The sequence below is a fragment of the Musa acuminata genome, chromosome BXJ1-1 (assembly GCF_036884655.1).
Source record: "Musa acuminata AAA Group cultivar baxijiao chromosome BXJ1-1, Cavendish_Baxijiao_AAA, whole genome shotgun sequence".
NCBI lineage: Eukaryota > Viridiplantae > Streptophyta > Magnoliopsida > Zingiberales > Musaceae > Musa > Musa acuminata.
This window is the reverse complement of record NC_088327.1, coordinates 39,234,306-39,246,888: the sequence shown is the minus strand read 5'-3', so window position 1 is coordinate 39,246,888 and position 12,583 is coordinate 39,234,306. Positions and strand designations below refer to the sequence as shown.

The 12,583-nt window shown below is 41.2% G+C and overlaps 1 protein-coding gene across 2 annotated transcripts; it reads left to right on the top strand.

Moving 5' to 3' along the window:
* The first annotated feature begins 3,482 nt into the window (after positions 1–3,482).
* Positions 3,483–11,155, top strand: LOC135678710 (flavonoid 3',5'-hydroxylase 1-like). 2 transcript variants are annotated; one of them, XM_065191812.1, is made up of 3 exons: positions 3,483–4,596; positions 6,154–6,634; positions 10,310–11,155. In XM_065191812.1, the coding sequence occupies exons 1-3, from the start codon at positions 3,706–3,708 to the stop codon at positions 11,005–11,007; spliced, it is 2,070 nt and encodes a 689-aa protein (XP_065047884.1). In that variant the 5' UTR covers positions 3,483–3,705; the 3' UTR covers positions 11,008–11,155. The 2 variants fall into 2 exon arrangements, with proteins under 2 accessions (XP_065047884.1, XP_065047888.1); XM_065191816.1 differs by lacking the exon at positions 6,154–6,634 and having other exon boundaries at positions 3,509–4,596.
* Positions 11,156–12,583: the final 1,428 nt, after the last annotated feature.

Genomic DNA, 12,583 nt, shown 5'->3' with positions numbered 1-12,583 from the left:
GTTGGAAGTTGCTTCGACTTACCTGAATTCGTGTAACCTAAAGATCTCGCTATGCTGCTTACATCCATAAAGTCAAACTCTCGAGTCTTGACGTAGAAAAGTCTGATCTTGGAAAAGTTGTATGCAAAGTCAGTTGACTATTCAGAGATACAATAGAAATTCAACTCCGTGATGTCCGCAACTAGAAAACCTTGAGACTATTGAGGTAGACGAGCAAAACCGCTGGTGATCGATTGGACTGTCGACAAGAAGCTCTTGAAATTTCTACGGATGATGACACAGCTCCTCTTTATTACGTAACGATGACATAGCATGCAGTCCAAGCCACATCGATTTTTCTAATCCACAGGGAACGTAATGCAATCTCTCTCTACATCACATTGTATATAGAGTGTAAGAAAAGAAAGAACATGTTATGTCAAGTATTACTGATTCTTTTATATATTCATTTACGTTAGATGAACTGTGGGGAACCTTTTGGTGTAAGAATATTGTAGATGTTACAGATGATTACATTTTAATTCCCTATTACATTTTAGAGTTTTCTCAAATATAACAACTGAAACAGTTACTTGATTCTTCTTCCTGCTTCTCTAATATTATCTCCAATCTTGTTTTGATTGCATATTTGGTGCAAATTAACCTCCATTATGTATGGTACAATTTCATATTTACAGCATATTTAGCTCCGCTAAGTATTGATTTGCATCACAACAATAACATCATCATTATAGAGAAGATGACGCATCATACCATGAATATTTCACATTTGATTCTCAAATTATGAGACATGACTCCTCATTCTAGAAGAGTATATTAGAAGAAAACTAAGTGTATATAATGAGCGGAAAGAAAAATAAAAAACAACTGAATCTCTAAAAGTAGAAGAGTATACAAATCATTAAAATTTCTTTTATAAGAATTTCTAATAAAAGTTTAACTTATTTACATTTAGTTTTCCAAGATCAATTAGAATAAATGCATCTACTAGAGTTTTTCAATGTCAATCAATCAATTTCTAAGAGAGCAATGTCCTTTATCCTTTCTAAATCAAGTACAAGTTGTCATGACATCATTGTCGTCCTTTAAGGCAAATATTATTACATTAAAATGCATCTTTAGATTTTAGTTAACTCGCTTCACTAAAAGTAGAATAATTCCATTAAGCGCTTACAGATACTATTCATACATATATTAGAAGAGGTCAGGGAAGACTCTTAATGGTGATAAATCACTTAGCGGTCATTGGGCTTGCGTTGAATTATCCATTTTGGACATATGAGTGTTTCCATACGATTTTACTTTTTAGAGCACATTAACTCTAAAAAGAAATTTTAAGGATAAAGAAGATTCAACGGACTTATGAGCCCCTACTCCTTAATTAATATAAGACTAAATGATCTTATTATATAGCTATAACAAGACTTACTCTTCGCTTTAACTATATTATAATAGCTCGCTCGAGGGCCATCACTTTTGGTTTTGATCAAATTAATAAAGGCCACTGTGAAGTCAGATAGCATGATAGAGCGTTTTGATTCTTTCAATTGGATTCCTGCATATTTGTTTCTCATCTTGGATTATTAGTTCATGGAGCTTTAACCTTATAGCAGCACAAATAATCTCAACAAGAACAATGTAAATACATAAACATCATCAAACGTAAAAATAGTCAAAGAAGTGGTGCTATATATGCGATTGAACTTTTTGGGAATTATCCATTTTGGACATATGAGTGTACCCATACGATTTTACTTTTTAGAGCACATTAACTCTAAAAAGAATTTTTAAGGGTAAAGAAGATTCAATGGATTTATGAGTCCCTACTCCTTAATTAATATAAGACTAAATAATCTTATTATATAGCTATAACAAGACTTACTCTTCGCTAACTATATTATAAGTTAGATAGCATGATAGAGCATTTTGATTCTTTCAATTGGATTAAATTTGTTTCTCATCTTGGATTATTAGTTCATGGAGCCTTAACCTTATAACATCACAGATAATCTCAACAAGAACAGTGTGAATACATAAACATCATCAAACGTAGAAATAGTCAAAGAAGTGGTGCTATACATGCGATTGGACTTTTGGGGAATTATCCATTTTGGACATATGAGTGTACCATACGATTTTACTTTTTAGAGTACATTAACTCTAAAAAGAATTTTTAAGGGTAAAGAAGATTCAATGGATTTATGAGTCCCTACTCCTTAATTAATATAAGACTAAATGATCTTATTATATAGCTATAACAAGACTTACTCTTCGCTAACTATATTATAATAGCTCGCTCGAGGGCTATCACTTTTGGTTTTGATCAAATTATTGAAGGTCACTGTAAAGTCAGATAGTATGATAGAACATTTTGATTCTTACAATTGAATTATATTTGTTTCTCATCTTGGATTATTAGTTCATGGAGCCTTAACCTTATAGCAGCACAAATAATCTCAACAAGAACAGTGTGAATACATAAACATCATCAAACGTAAAAATAGTCAAAGAAGTGGTGCTATACATGCGATTGAACTTTTCGGGACTTCTTTTCGTGGACCTTAACATCCCTATCTGTTTCAACAAATCCCACAGCAATTATGGACCTCAAGAAGTAACACCCGTTTGTTTGATTTGGGTAGTTCATGATTTTTCTGAAGCCTCCTGTATTGGGTGTCGATCAATTCAAACTTGGAAGTTTCATTAAAAAAAAGTGTAGCTTTCAGAGGCAACATAAGAGAGTAGATGAACTGTAGCTTTCAGATGCCACATCTGTTTCATTCCTTATGCCAGCCTGATGTCAGTCAAAGCATTGTTTAGGAGAAGGCTGTGTGGGGAAGTGTTGAGTTGATTCACTCGGGTGTTACAGATCTGGTTGAAACATGGAATCAGCAAGATAACATGGAACAGATGCTAAATGCCAACAAGTCACAGCAATCTGCTCCCGTTCCCACCAAATCTGCCATGTTTGTTGCTGTTCTTCGTCTCTCTTCTGCTTTCCTACAGTTAAATCACAACTGTTGTGCATTCTTAGGGGGTGCCATTCACTAGGTTTGCAAAATGGATTCATTTGATTGTCCAGCAAAAGTTTCAACTTCCTTTATCTACTGCATCTCGTCTTATCCTCCTCCATGTTTTCATCCCATTGAGAGAGAGAGAGAGAGAGAGAGAGAGAGAGAGAGTTTCCATCACAAATTCAGCACAATCATTTTCACCTTTTTCCATTTACTTCCACCATGTTATGTGAAATAAAAAAAAAAAGAGAATGAAAACGACCAAACCTTTTTCTTTTAGACCATTTCTTATGGATGAAGCAAAATTTGTCTTTCATGTTGAACTGAATCATAGAAATAACAATTGATTTTAACTTACATGCTTTTTGATACATTAACACTGGCAATCTGGATCGAGGATTGATTTAGAGAACAGACTGGCACCTCTTCATCCTTTTTATGATTGTTTCGTCCTGCGGTTAACATAAACCTACCAACGAAAACGTGATCGTATTTTGAACAAAGTTTTATAGCTTTCGTTTCATTTCTGTACATTTTATTTCTTGTATAGTTTAATGTTAAAGATTGCTATGAGCGCAGAAAAGTAAAAAATTGATGTTCACATTTTTTTACTCTCTTAGCGGCTATTTGTAGCACTTCCGGGCTTCATCACGAGGAGAAGACTCTCATAGATTGCACCATCGGCAGCGGTATGGCGATCGATCCCTACCTCGTGGCCGCCACCGCGCTCTGCCTCCTCGTCCACCTCCTCCTCCACCGCTTCCTCCGCAAGTCGCCTTCCCGCTTCCCCTACCCGCCGGGCCCCCGGGGGCTCCCCATCCTCGGCTCGCTTCTCCTCGTCGGGGCCAGCGCGCACTCCAGCCTCGCCCGCCTCGCCGAGCGCTACGGCCCCATCATGTTCCTCCGGCTGGGCTCTCATGGCTGCGTCGTGGCCTCCAACGCCGACGCTGCACGCGCCTTCCTCAAGACCGTCGACGCCCAGTTCGCCAACCGCCCCGACCCCATCAGCGCCCGCGACGTCAGCTACCAGCGCCAGAACCTGGTGATGGCCGACTACACCCCGACGTGGAAGCTCCTCCGCAAGATGTGCAGCCTGCACCTCCTCGGCGGCAAGGCCTTCGCCGACTGGGCCCCCGTCCGCCGGGATGAGTTCCGGCGCATGGCCCGCTCCCTGCACGGCCTGGCCGAGGCCGGCGAGCCGGTGGAGCTGATGGACGTGCTGGTGTGCACGCTGGCCAACGTCGTCGGGTTGATCTTGGTGAGCAGGCGGGTGTTCGACGCCCACGGGGAGGAGTCCAACAAGTTCAAGGACATATTGGTGGACATGCTGACCGGCGGCGCGCAGTTCAACATCGGCGACTTCTTCCCGTCGATCGCGTGGATGGACCTGCAGGGGATACAGAAGAAGATGTTGAGCGTGCACTTGAGGTTCGACGCCATGGTGACGAAGCTGTTCGAGGAGCACGAGGCGGCCAAGGGGGAGCGGCAGGGGAGGATGGACTTCATCGACAAGGTCATGGCGAACAAGGTGACGGAGGACGGGGAGACCATCTCGGAAGTCAACGTTAAAGCACTCATCTTCGTAAGTTTTCCGATGGGAATCATATCTTCAAATTACTGCTTTGTTACCTTCAATAACAGTTTCCCAGGGTCAACGGTATTATCCATTGTTTGTCGAGTTCATAACAACATGATCACCACTAGATTCCGGCCTCCTCCTATATCAGCCCACAGCTCACACCCCCTCTTAACCTAACCCTAATTAAGATTAGGGGGGTGTGGTGACTGAGTTTTAGAGGCAGATTAAGGCTATAAAAAGGCAGCAACAAGACAGATCTTTGGAGCCACGAGACAACGCAGAGAGACTGTTCACAATCATCTAGCAGTGTTCTCATCTCAGGTTAGATCAAATCTACAGTAGACTCTTGCTGTGATTACTTGGGGAGGTTTTAGATATTGTGGGCAGTGACGTGATCCTTGTATCCCAGTTATTCTCTTGTGGTTGTTGCTTGGGTTTTGGGCAAGAGATTGAGATTTGTATATTCATTATTCTCATAGTGGATTATCTCTAGTTTGCCCCGTGGTTTTTACCCTTCACATTGAAGGGGTTTTCCACGTATATCTTGGTGTTCTGTTTGATTGTGTTTCCATTTTATTCCGCTGCGTATTTTGGTCTTCTAGTATTTGTTCCTATACAAAGATTATTCCTCTTTTTATCCCCATCAACTAGTATCAGAGCGGGGTTTTGGTGATTTAATTTTTGTATTTGAACATGGAGGCCAGTAATATTTCTCGCATGATTAGTTTGAATGGAAATAATTGGATGATATGGAAACCAAGAATGGAAGATCTCTTGTATTGCAAAGATTTGTATGAACCTTTGCAAGGGGATAGTGCAAAACCTACAACTATGATAGATGATGAGTGGAAGAGGTTAGATCGAAAAACAATTGGGTTTATTAGACAGTGGCTTGATGATAGTGTCTTTCACCATGTTTCTACTGAAATTTCTGCATATTCTCTTTGGAAAAAATTGGAAAGTCTCTATGAGAGAAAAACAGCTGGCAACAAAGCTTTTTTGATCAGAAAACTTGTGAACCTAAAATATAGAGAGGGTGCTTCTATTGCTGAGCATTTGAATGAAATGCAGAGTATTATTAACCAGTTATCCTCTATGAAAATGTCTCTTGATGATGAGTTGCAGGCATTGTTACTTCTCAGTTCATTACCAGAAAGTTGGGAGACACTGGTGGTTTCCCTCAGTAATTCTGCGCCAGATGGTATTGTCACTATGAGTCAAGTAACAAGTAGTTTGTTGAATGAGGAGTTGAGAAGAAAGAGTTCAGCAACATCTCAGAATGATTTACAGTCACTTATCTCAGAGAACAGAGGAAGGTCAAAGTCCAGAAGCAGTTCACGTATGGGTAGGAGCAAGTCAAGATCAAGAAAAGATATTGTTTGCTATAACTGTGGTGAGAAAGGACATTACAAGAATCAATGTAAGCAACCTAAGAAGAACAAGAAAAAGGGAAAAGAAGTGGAGTCTACAGAGTCAAAGGATAATACTACAGCTACAGTGCAGGGTGGTGATTATTTGATTTTGTCTCCTTCTGATGATATTTTTTCTTGTGTGTGTCAGGATCTTGAGTGGGTGATTGACACAGGTGCTTCTTATCATGCTACACCACGGAGGGAGTTTTTTGCTACATACAGGTCTGGAAACTTTGGTGTTGTCAAGATGGGCAACTATGGCACAGCAGACATCATTGGCATGGGTGATATCCATTTAAAGACCAACCTTGGCTGCAAGTTGGTACTTAAGGATGTGAGACATGTGGTTGACTTGAGGCTGAATTTAATTTCAGTTGGAAGACTAGATGATGAAGACTATGAAAGCAGATTTCACAGAGGGCAATGGAAACTCAGTAAGGGTTCTCTTGTTATAGCTAATGGAAAGAAATGTCATACTTTGTACAGGTTGCAGGCTAAAGCTTATGGTGAGCAGTTAAATGCTACAGAGAAAGACTTCAGTATGGAGTTGGGGCATAGGCGATTAGGACACATGAGCGAGAAGGGGCTGCAAACTCTTTCCAAGAGAGAGGTATTACCAGATCTCAGAGGTATACATCTGAACCCTTGTATTGATTGTTTAGCTGGTAAACAACATAGAGTTTCATTTGCTAGTGCTGCTTTGTCTAGAAAAATGCATGCCTTAGACCGTGTTTATACAGATGTATGTGGTCCTTTGAGGACAAAAACTCCTGGTGGATCTGTTGATGTTCTTGGTATAAGTGGTGCACTTTATTTTGTCACTTTTATAGATGATTTTTCTAGGAAAGTTTGGGCCTATGCTTTGAAGACCAAAGATCAGGTTATTAATGTCTTTAAAGAGTTTCATGCCAGGGTTGAAAGGGAGACAGAAAGAAAATTGAAATGCATAAGATCAGATAATGGTGGTGAGTATACAGGATTGTTTAATGACTATTGCAGGTCACATGGAATCCAACATGAGATGACAGTTCCTGGTACACCTCAGCATAATGCAATTGCAGAGAGGATGAACCGCACCATCATGGAAAAGATCAGATGTATGCTTTCACAGGCCAAGCTACCCAAAAGGTTTTGGGATGAGGCTTTGAGGACTGTAGTTGATGTGATCAACTTATCACCATGTACAACCCTAGATGGTGATGTTGCAGAGCATGTATGGTCAGGGAAAGATGTTTCCTACAGGCATTTGAAAGTGTTTGGTTGTCGTGCATTTGCACATGTTCCAGATAATGAGAGGTCCAAGCTGGATGGTAAGTCTAAAGAATGTATTTTTCTTGGTTACTCACATGATTAGTTTGGTTACAGGCTTTGGGATCCAGAAAAGCAGAAGGTGTTCAGGAGTAGAGATGTGATCTTCTTTGAGGATCAAACCTTTGAGGATTTGAAGAAGAAGGCACCAGCCAAGACTTCTGCAGAAGGATTAGCAGATTGTGACCCAGTTACTCCTCCAGTATATCAGGGTGATGGGGGAGATATGCAGGAAGATGGTGTAGAACCTGATATTGATCTACCTGTAGGACATGTTGAGCAAGAAGAAGTAGGAGAGCAAGTTCCCGCAGAACCTCAGTTGAGAAGATCTTCTAGACAACGTCAACCTTCCAGAAGATACTCTATAGATGAGTATGTGATGCTTACTGATGCAGGTGAACCAGAGAGTTACCAGGAAGCAGTTGAGAGTGAGCAGAAAGAGAAGTGGTTAGCTGCTATGCAGGAAGAGATGGATGCTCTTCAGAAGAACCACACTTATGATTTGGTGCTGCTACCAAATGGAATGAAGGCCTTGAAGAACAAGTGGGTTTTTAGGTTGAAGACTCAAGAATATTGTTCTCAACCAAAGTACAAAGCTAGATTGGTTGTGAAAGGCTTTGGTCAAAAGAAAGGTATTGACTTTGAAGAGATTTTTTCTCCTGTTGTTAAAATGTCTTCTATTCGTGTTGCTTTAGGTATTGCTGCTAGCCAGGACTTGGAGGTTGAGCAGTTAGATGTGAAGACAGCTTTCCTTCATGGTGATTTGGAGGAGGAAATTTATATGGAGCAACCAGAAGGCTTCAAAGTCAAAGGTAAAGATAATTTTGTCTGCAAGTTGAAGAAGAGCTTGTATGGGCTAAAACAAGCTCCAAGACAGTGGTACAGAAAGTTTGATTCATTTATGACAGAAAATGGATACAAAAGAATGGCTTCAGATCATTGTGTGTACATCAAATGGTTTGGTGAGGATTTTATTATTCTCTTACTTTATGTTGATGACATGCTTATTCTTGGGAAAGATATGTCTAAAATTGACAGGTTGAAGAAGGAACTGAGTGAGTCTTTTGCAATGAAGGACATGGGGCCAGCAAAGCAAATACTGGGCATGCAGATTTCTCGTGACAGGAAAAACAAGAAGATTTGGTTGTCACAGGAGAAATACATCGAGAAGGTATTGGAAAGATTCAGTATGAGCAATGCTAAGCCAGTTGGTTCTCCTCTTGCAGGTCACTTCAAGTTGTGCTCAGAACAGAGTCCGTCAAGTGATGAGGAGAAGGAGAAAATGCAAAAGGTTCCTTATGCTTCAGCAGTTGGAAGTTTAATGTATGCAATGGTATGTACGAGGCCGGACATCACATATGTAGTGGGTGTTACTAGCAGATTTCTTGCAAATCCAGGCAAAGAGCACTGGGCAGCGGTGAAGTGGATTTTTAGATATCTCAGAGGGAGCTCTAAGGTTTGTTTAAGCTTTGGAGGTGGACCACCTGTGTTGACAGGTTACACAGATGCAGATATGGCCAGAGATATAGATACGAGGAAGTCTACTTCAGGTTATGTACTTACTTTTGCAGGGGGAGCTGTGTCATGGCAATCCAGGTTACAAAGGTGTATTGCTCTCTCCACCACAGAAGCAGAATATATTGCTGCTATAGAGGTATGCAAAGAAATGTTATGGATGAAAGAATTCTTACAAGAATTGGGGCTGAAACAAGAAAATTATGTGGTGCATTGTGACAGCCAAAGTGCCATCCATTTGTGTAAGAACCCAATGTTTCATTCCAAGTCAAAGCATATAGATGTCAGATACCACTGGATTCGAAATGTATTTGAAGAGAAGCAGTTGCAGCTTCAGAAAATTCATACAGATGACAACGGAGCAGACATGTTAACGAAGACCTTACCAAAAGAAAGACAGGAGATATGCCGACAGTTGGTCGGCATGGCTTCACATTGAGGAGTCATGGGATAGCCTCTCTTATGGGCTGAAGGGGGAGGTTGTTGGGCTGATGGCCCATATTCAGCCCATGTGGGCTTTATAAGCCCACAGCCCACACCCTCTCTTAACCTAACCCTAATTAAGATTAGGGGGTGTGGTGGCTGCGTTTTAGAGGCAGATTAAGGCTATAAAAAGGCAGCAACAAGGCAGATCTTTGAGGCCACGGGATTCCAAAGAGAAGAAGGAGATCAAGGCAGAAAAGGAAGAGAAAGAAAGGGAAGAAGACAAGGACAACGCAGAGAGACTGTTCACAATCATCTAGCAGTGTTCTCATCTCAGGTTAGATCAAATCTACAGTAGACTCTTGCTGTGATTACTTGGGGAGGTTTTAGATATTGTGGGCAGTGACGTGATTCTTGTATCCCAGTTATTCTCTTGTGGTTGTTGCTAGGGTTTTGGGCAAGAGATTGAGATTTGTATATTCATTATTCTCATAGTGGATTATCTCTAGTTTGCCCCGTGGTTTTTACCCTTCACATTGAAGGGGTTTTCCACGTATATCTTGGTGTTCTGTTTGATTGTGTTTCCATTTTATTCCGCTGCGTATTTTGGTCTTCTAGTATTTGTTCCTATACAAAAGTTATTCCTCTTTTTATCCTCGTCACCACGCTCGTTCTTTGGGCTTTCTGGGACACTTATCGGCTGTGTCTCGTCGTATACACATCAAGAATGAAGATGGTAGTGGCTTGTCAACGCCGTAATGAAGTGTTTGATACGACTTTTGTCTTGTTCAATACTTAGCCTATTAATGAAGTCAGGCTCTTCTGCGTACACTTGTCCCGGCAAGATTGAGCAAAACGAGCAGAAAGTAAGGGAGTGATTTAGCCAATGACTTAGTTTTCAATACGATGTTGGCGGCAGGGTAGATAGATATGATAAGATTGACAGCTTGGATCATATGGGTGTCTGTTTTGAGGCTCTCTTGATTCCATTCCATGTAATGCATTTCTCTGAGTTGATCTGACTCGAACAGTGTGCATAACAAGCTGTGTTGATGCAGGACCTGTTCACGGCCGGCACCGATACCTCCGCCATCATCGTCGAGTGGGCCATGGCGGAAATGCTCAAGAACCCGGCGATCCTCAGCCGCGCGCAGGCGGAGTTGGACGATGTGGTCGGCCGCGACCGCCTGCTGGAGGAAACCGACCTGCCGAAGCTCGCATACCTGCAGGCGGTATGCAAGGAGGCGATGCGGCTGCACCCGTCCACCCCTCTCAGCCTCCCCCACTTCTCCCACGAGGACTGCGAGGTGAACGGCTACTACATCCCCAAGAACACCCGGCTCCTCGTCAACATCTGGGCCATCGGGCGGGACCCGGAGGTGTGGGAGGAGCCGCTGGTGTTCGACCCCGACCGCTTCATCACAGGCAAGGGCGCGAGGTACGATCCGCAGGGGAACGACTTCGAGTTCATCCCCTTCGGGGCCGGGAGAAGGGTGTGCGCGGGGAAGCTGGTGGGCATGGTGTTCGTCCAGTACCTGTTGGGCATGCTAGTGCACGCTTTCGACTGGAGCCTTCCCGACGGCGAGGAGCTCAACATGGACGAGAAGTTTGGCCTGGCTCTTCCCAAGGCTGTGCCTCTCAAAGTTTTTCTGCGCCCGCGCCTGTCGCCGGCGGCCTACGCCTGATCTCCCTCCCTCTCTATCTATCTATCTATCTATCTCTCGCTCTCTCAGCTCAGAAATTGAAAGGTAGCTAGCTGTACAAGAACGTAGCTTCTCTACCTGTGATACGATTGCCGGCAAAACTATTGTCGATATGTGTAGCTACATCAAAAGACTGAGACTGGGATGGCTTGAAGAACCATAGAATATGAATGAATACACCTGCATCGTTACACGACAGAAGTTGGCAGCTAGACATGCTTTGATGACAATCATCTTGTTGTTGTTGTTATAGATCAAGATGGACTGAGGCCTGAACAGGATTGGCCAGTTTCAGTCCCAGAATTGACCACTGGCTGCATTGGCTTTTGGCATATGCTTGAGAACATTAGGATTACTGGCGACTTGATCATCGTTCTTAAAAAATTAATTGAAAATATCACTTGTGTTACAATATATTAATAAAGATCTCAAAATAGATATTCTAATGTCATCTTAAACATCATAAATCCAACATATGCTTCAGCAATCATTCTTCAAGAAAGAGGGAGAACTTCTTAAACCCAAAAAGGGGGAGGGAGAGAGAGAGAGAGAGTTAGTTGAGTGAATTGGTTTTGATGAACACTAAGTAGGTAGAAATAAAACTAAAATTAAGACCATAATCAATTATTTCGATTCCAATTCAAACTGATAAATTTAAAAATAAATAAATAAATAAATAGTCAACATTAAAATCGATCGATCCTTTGGTCCCAACGTTGATCATCGGATCGAGGGTAACAAATAACCAATTTTCCCGATCAAACATCAATCAAGAGTATTTTGATTATTTTGTAATTTAAATTATGAAGAAAAGATAAATTTATCCTTTCCAATAGCTAAATATCAACTAGTTTAAGGGTATTTAAAAAAATCTCAAAATATCTATAAATCATAATACTCTGAGCTCTCTGATTCATTAATCAATCATAATACTCTGATAAGCTCTCTAATTACAAGAGCATTCTCTCCCTCTCCTAATTAATATCTCACAAGACACAAACGTTGGTAGCTAAACAAGCTTTGGTGATTGTTGCTGTAGATTAAGATGGGCTGAGGCCTGAACACTGCATTCGAGTTGTGACAGTCTCGCCCCAGAGTTGGCCACCGGCTGAATCTTAAATCTGATGCTTTAGGATCACTGGACTTGTTCATCATTTTTAAAGATTGAATTGGGGATCACAAATCCTACAAGTTTAAGGAGTTAGGAAATGACTTAATAAGCAAATCCGTTTAGGCTTGATATGATCGATATAAGATTTGAGAACTCATGACATATTTTAATATTATCTTAAAGATCATAAATGCTTTAACAATCCATAGATAACTTTTTCAACCCCAAAAAAGTTGGGTTTGATGAACACTATGCAAACTGAACACAAGACATGGGATATTAAGATGCAGCATATTACCGCTTGAACAAGGATGCATGCATATAGGAATGACTGGTTCAGTGCTTGAAAGTATAAAAGCAACAGCACTTCAAAATAAAAAGGATCAGAGACTGTCTGTCTCTGATAGAAGTGGATGGTTCCAACAATTAATTGCCTCTCTTTAAACGACAGAAGCAAAACAGTCTCTTCTTCCCCTGCGATTTGATCCAAAAACTAAATACTCTTTTGTTACATATCA